Here is a 5963-nt window from a genome sequence, read left to right as displayed (position 1 = left end):
ACGTCTAGAATCTAGGATGGTAAGGGTCATGATTTCCTGGCGATTCACTTTCTTGCTTTATCCTTGGACAGCAACCGCATCGTGTACTGTTCATGTGGTAATAATGTTGCGTTTGTTACACTATGTATTTACTTTCCTATTTCTTAACCTCTGGCTAACATAATTTATCCAGTTTTAGTGATTATTAGCTCAAAGATGCAATGAAAACTTCATTTGAGTAGAATTTTTTTGACTGTTTTAGAGTTGAACAAATTCGAAATCAACAAAATTTATTTTTAAACAAATAAGGGCATTAAGTAAATCTTCACATTACTGTGTCAAAACCTCCTGGGTTATGTACTCCTGCGTTATCGATAAACCAAGAAACGAAAAATGTAAACATTATTCCACATGTTATGCCTGCAACAAATGTAATATTTGAAACGGTAATTTTGGACATTCCTGATTTTCGTATTCTGGTAATTTACAAGTGTAACAGAGGAAATATGAAGTATATTCATTTAAAACTTTCTTGATCTGGGTAATTTCCAAACTTCACTTTTCATATTTGCAATTCTAAAGTAAGACGCACTTCTCACATTTCAAACTCGAAAGTAAAGTGAAGTAGCAGAATTAGAAAATCTCGTAACTCCTTGTGAGACAAAAAACTAAAATTATCTCTCACTAAAATTGTACAACATACTATTACATCAAGTATAAATAAAATTATACGGCCCTATTTCATGGTTCACCCACGCAGCTTATGAAGCCAGTTATAAATTTTCCAACAAAGATCAATGACGAGAATGTATATCCCACGCCTAGTTTACAATTCTCTAACATGATTCATAATTCTATAGTTCTTTAGAACTCCTATAGAAAATCCGGTTAACTGAGAAGAATATTACTGCTTTTTTTTTCACTATATAAATTCAGAAGTCAGTATATTAAAGAAAAATAATGAATACCGAAAATCAGGAAGAACGCTGCTATCATGCTTGCAACTGTTGACTTGGATGGTTCCACTATCCTAAATGAAATAATCAGAACTTTTGAAACAATAAATAAGGGATATAATACGCAGCAAGCATTATTGTTAGGGTATGTGAAAACGAAGTTATACTTACCTTGGAATGTACATCATTATTATAGAGCTGAAATACCCACTGGTGATGGACATGATAACTGCAAAAATGATATAAATCCATACACTGTAAAACCATACATTCCAGGTTCGGTATTCAGGACGGAAGTAACAAAACATTAACAGTGGAATAAGTGCAATGCGCGCTGTTACCGGAACAATCAGCCATTTTGGTGATGGCTAAAATTTTAATCAAAAATTTTATTTTACAATCCCAAACAACTCAAAAAACTTCAAAAACAAATAACCCACATACCCACTGTACAAAATTAGCCAGAAATGATCCAGCAGCAGCAAAGAAATTGAACAGCAAGTATGTTGTGACTGGAGTGAACAGTTTCTCTACAAATTTGCTAATTGAACATTCATAGTGTTGGATTCAGCGCAGTGAATTCCAAAGAAATTTTCTTAGACAGTTCAGACAAAAAATAGATTAGGTTATTTGATGACAAATCGAAAAACATTTGATAATGGAAATGCATTTAAAAAACGTTTAGTAATTCAAGGAAATCCATTTTTTACTGCCAATCAATATGAATCTTCTCTTTTGTAAGGGTTCAAACTACCATTAATCTAATTCTCACTAAGTTTTTTGTAAATTAAGATTTTTTATGATTACCGAAATTAACTTATTAATTTAATTTCCATCACTGTTACGATTCCGCTCATCTGCCAAAAGATGGCAAAAGATTAGAACGAATGTAAAAAAGCACCTGCTATAAAGAAATCATATTTTCCACTTTTACTGTAGTATTTGATGTCAGCCATTACTACAGGAAATACTGCTAATGTGACGAAAAACACACACCACACATTAAAACACTGAATCCAAATCTGAAAATATGTTTATTTCACAACAGCACATTACAAATTTTATCCCAAACATGGCAACAAGTTCACGAAGATGAATCTGCTAACTAACAAAAAATCTCGAGAGAATGTCGAAAAATTTTTTAAAAGAACTTATACCCAACTGTGCTTAACATTGCTTAGCAATTCCAGTAGAAGCAAGCATCTTTTATTAGTTTCAATAAAAACGTGATATCTCCCAATTTATTGATGTGCCTTATTTTGAAATCAGTTTGTCATTGAGTAAAAGCCAGCTTATGGCTAACATCTACGAACCAAATATGTTCCAATGAAATCTTTACCAAGAGCTAAGTTTCGAGTGGAAAAAAAAAAAAATCGTCCAGGTAGTATTTTCGGAAGTCGATACCATCAGGAAAGTATACAATTGACTTAAATTTCTTAAAAATTGAAATAAGTGTAAAAGATACCAACCTTTTTGAAAACCTGGAAGTATAACTTTAATTTTGCTTTCAAGCCTGCTTTAGGCACAACTCCAATCATTTCGGTTCCATCCATGGTTGCTCCATCTACAGTGTTGATCCTTTCTAAATGTTGGCCTTCCTCATGTTCGTTCTTATCACCGTGTTTTTGTGTTTTTCTCATATGGTATTCGTAAAACTCCTAAAAAAATTGCTTTAAAATAATGAAATGTTTAGTTTTTTTTTTTTTTTTAAACCCTTACAACAATGAAAATAAAGATAAGGTCAAATTGCACACATACAAGTTTTTCTAGCAAGAATATTGATCCAAAACAAGCAGACACCGTCAACAAGGACATCAAAAAATAGAAGAAAGCCGCCATCCATACACTTTTTGCAACTGAAACACCTCGATCGTCATTAAAAGAATAGTTTGTTGCGATATCATCACTTCATAACGGCAATAACACCAGTTACAGTTTATTAATCTGTGAATTATTGGAAAATTTTCTGTGAACTACCGGAAATAATTTTAATAAAATTTTTTTTAAAATCACTAATCAAGAAATGTGTCTTGAATAAGCGCAAATCAAAATTATATAGACATGACATTAGTTTGCAGCAACTTGAACTATTTGAAAATTGCTGGGAACGAATATGCACATTTCTGTCTCCATATACTATAACTTTTTTGTTTTTGGTTTTAATATTTGTTGATAGACGATATCATTATTATAAAATAAGGGTGATAATGAAATTAAGTTTCAAGTATGAAAGTAAGCGCTGTATTTCTGTACTAAGATTTAAAATAGAGATGAACATCCATTTTTGGATATTCAACTTTGAAGTGATAATAAGAATGAATGTAGAGCAGAAATATGAAAGGATAAAAATAAGTTCAAAATTAAAAACTTTCCCCATTAATATTCATTTAGTCATAGAAGAATCTAAGTATAAAATGTAACTCACCAACCAGCGTTACAATATTTACGACAGATACAAATGTACCGCATATGTTGTTGCCCAGTATCAGTGCATTGGTATATTGAGGCGGAAAGTTGGCAGTTAAACCATAAAGTGAACTTTGATAAACACCATTAGCTGCATTTAATAATACCACTGTAGTCATAGTAATGAAGAAAAATGCACTAATCACTGAAAAGAATGAATTGAATAATGAAGAAAATTGAAAATTACTCCACTTATAGGAAAAAAAAATTGCAGAAATAAGTCATCAGGAACAGAGTTTAACCTTGGTTAAGGAAATGAAAACTTACTGTGAGAAGTGTTAATAAGGGTGAATATCAGCGTTACCAGAATAATAATCGCTAAAATAAGAAGTGAAAAGCTAATTCGTCGTCTGAGATCACCTCTGTAAATTGCTGCGGACAAATTTATTGGCGAAAAAAAAAAAAAAAAAAATGAAAATTCAGTGAAAACTAAATGCTATCATCAGATGACTAAAATTAGATACTTTCAATGCATTTTCATTCTGATTTGTTTCGTTTTATTGATATCTATCTTATGCGCAATATATTCACCACTTACAACCATTATTAACGAAATCCAAGACCATCTATCTGGTCAGCAATGCAACAAGGATATGAAAAGCAGCCGATTAAATCATCTCTCTGGTTAAAATAAACAGTTTCTAATAGTTAATTTTTTCTTTGTAATCTCTGTGGAACACTCAAGTATAAAATCGATATTCTGAGATAGTACAAACTTGATCTGGACGAATAAGTTGATCAGATTAAGTAGCAAAGTCGGTATTTGCGAAGCAAGACCAAGATAACTCAAAAAATGAAGTGCATAATCACTCTTGTGCACCATACCATCGGCGCTCACCTCCACAAATTTATAATCCACGTAGTACTAAAACTAGTTTGTAAAGCCAGCAATTTCAGTATTATTAACATAAGTACTGACAAGAGGCTTCTTCAGCTCCGTCTTTAGATTGCGAATCATTGTCTAATGCAGGAAAATAAATTAACCATGTTCAAGCTGTTAGATTCTGCAGAGTGTTTTACTTAAAATAATTTTTTGGAATATGATTGTGAGGCAAGGACTTCACAGATTTTGAATGATAATTCCACAACGGTAACGGGATATCTTTCAAATCAAATTATGTAACACTGAATTTTGAGGTCTTCAAAGCGGACCATTCATCAAAAAATTTAAGTGGCTTAGAATCTGGAATGATTATATTATAATGCATTAAGTTTCTCTAACTTTTCTTTACAAGTGAATTTGCTTAGATTTTGGTTTTGCTTCCACTAAGTGCTAAGACCACCTGCTGCGAAAAACTTGCTGCTAAGTTTTTAACTACACTGGTGATTTATGTTACATTAAAAAATGTAAAACAACATTCGTAAGAAACATCGATCGTGATCCTCTATTCCTTATGCAGTAAATCACTTATAATCTCCTTTAATCCTCCAATTATTTTAAACTCTTCACTAAATTTCAGTTTGAAACAAATTAACGACTTAACTATGCAAACTTACAGAGGGAGCAATTGTGATGAACATGTTCCATGGCATCAAAACACCTATCCCGTGAAGTAGTAAAATGAAATAGACAGCATTATATTTGTCTTTAGGAGGTTTATCCAATATCATACCAATCAACTCCGAAGCGTTCACGTAAAATATGGCATAAAAAAATTGTCTTTGAAAAAATATCATACCACTGTCATACACAGCAATATTAAGAAATGTTGTGCAAAACGAGAAGCGACATTCACTAATTAACAATTTCATTTCAGTATAGATAACTTGTGAAAGTACCAGCAGCTTCATTGTTACCAACAATTATGAAAGCAATTTAAAGAATATTTGTTCTTAGAAGAAATAAAGACACCGTAAAGTATAACACTAGAAACTGTACCGGAATTCATTATGAATGAGGAAAACAAACAATTAGTAAAACAGCTCTTATTAAATAACCAATTCTGAGCACACCGGAAATATCCAAATTCAACAAATGGATTAGCGTAGCAAACTACATAGTGACTAGTCTTATTGAACAAATAAAACACGCTCATCGATCAACATAAGGTATTGACATTGGTGACCATCTTGGAACATTGCAAAACCTCATCCATGATTACACTCTCATTTCTCATTCTCAAGCATTAATTAATGTTGATATATATATATATATATATATTCTTTAACTGTGATTGACATCGAATCCTTCACTCTGTATTATAAATAATCTTTCCATAAGTCATTATCATATCTGATCAGAAATCGACTTATTTCAGCATTACATATTTTAATGGAGTCAACGAAAAAAAAAAAAAAGATGTTTGGCTTTTGAATTCAAATTAGTGTGAAAAAAGTAGTACAAACTAGAGGGAGATATCAAGACGATATAAAGTATCTATATAAAGGTTGTAGGCAATCTTCATTTATTTTTAAGCAAGAAGTATGTACGGTTAATTCAGAACTTATTGCTTCATATAGAAAAATTCGGTCACTTAGGAAAGAAAACTATAATACACAATAATATCCGGAAACAATATCATGTAGAAGTTATGTTTTACTTCCTAAAAGACAAAGTACTTA

General features: G+C 31.5%; 1 protein-coding gene across 2 annotated transcripts; it reads right to left on the bottom strand.

The window, feature by feature from the left end:
• Positions 1–304: 304 nt before the first annotated feature.
• Positions 305–5192, bottom strand: Bm4941 (Uncharacterized protein; the record flags this gene model as incomplete). Of its 2 annotated transcripts, none has more annotated exons than XM_043073804.1 (11): positions 305–399; positions 948–1009; positions 1107–1303; positions 1380–1465; positions 1837–1957; positions 2405–2593; positions 2694–2791; positions 3361–3546; positions 3669–3763; positions 4118–4266; positions 4899–5192. In XM_043073804.1, 11 exons carry the CDS (start codon positions 5190–5192, stop codon positions 305–307), a joined length of 1572 nt encoding a protein of 523 aa, XP_042929738.1. The 2 variants fall into 2 exon arrangements, with proteins under 2 accessions (XP_042929738.1, XP_001899204.2); XM_001899169.2 differs by having other exon boundaries at positions 4899–5078.
• Between the last annotated feature and the right edge of the window lie 771 nt (positions 5193–5963).

Source organism: Brugia malayi, assembly GCF_000002995.4.
Source record: "Brugia malayi strain FR3 genome assembly, contig: Bm_v4_ChrX_scaffold_001, whole genome shotgun sequence".
In the NCBI taxonomy this organism is placed as follows: Eukaryota; Metazoa; Nematoda; class Chromadorea; order Rhabditida; family Onchocercidae; genus Brugia; species Brugia malayi.
This window is presented reverse-complemented; position numbering and strand designations above follow the sequence as displayed.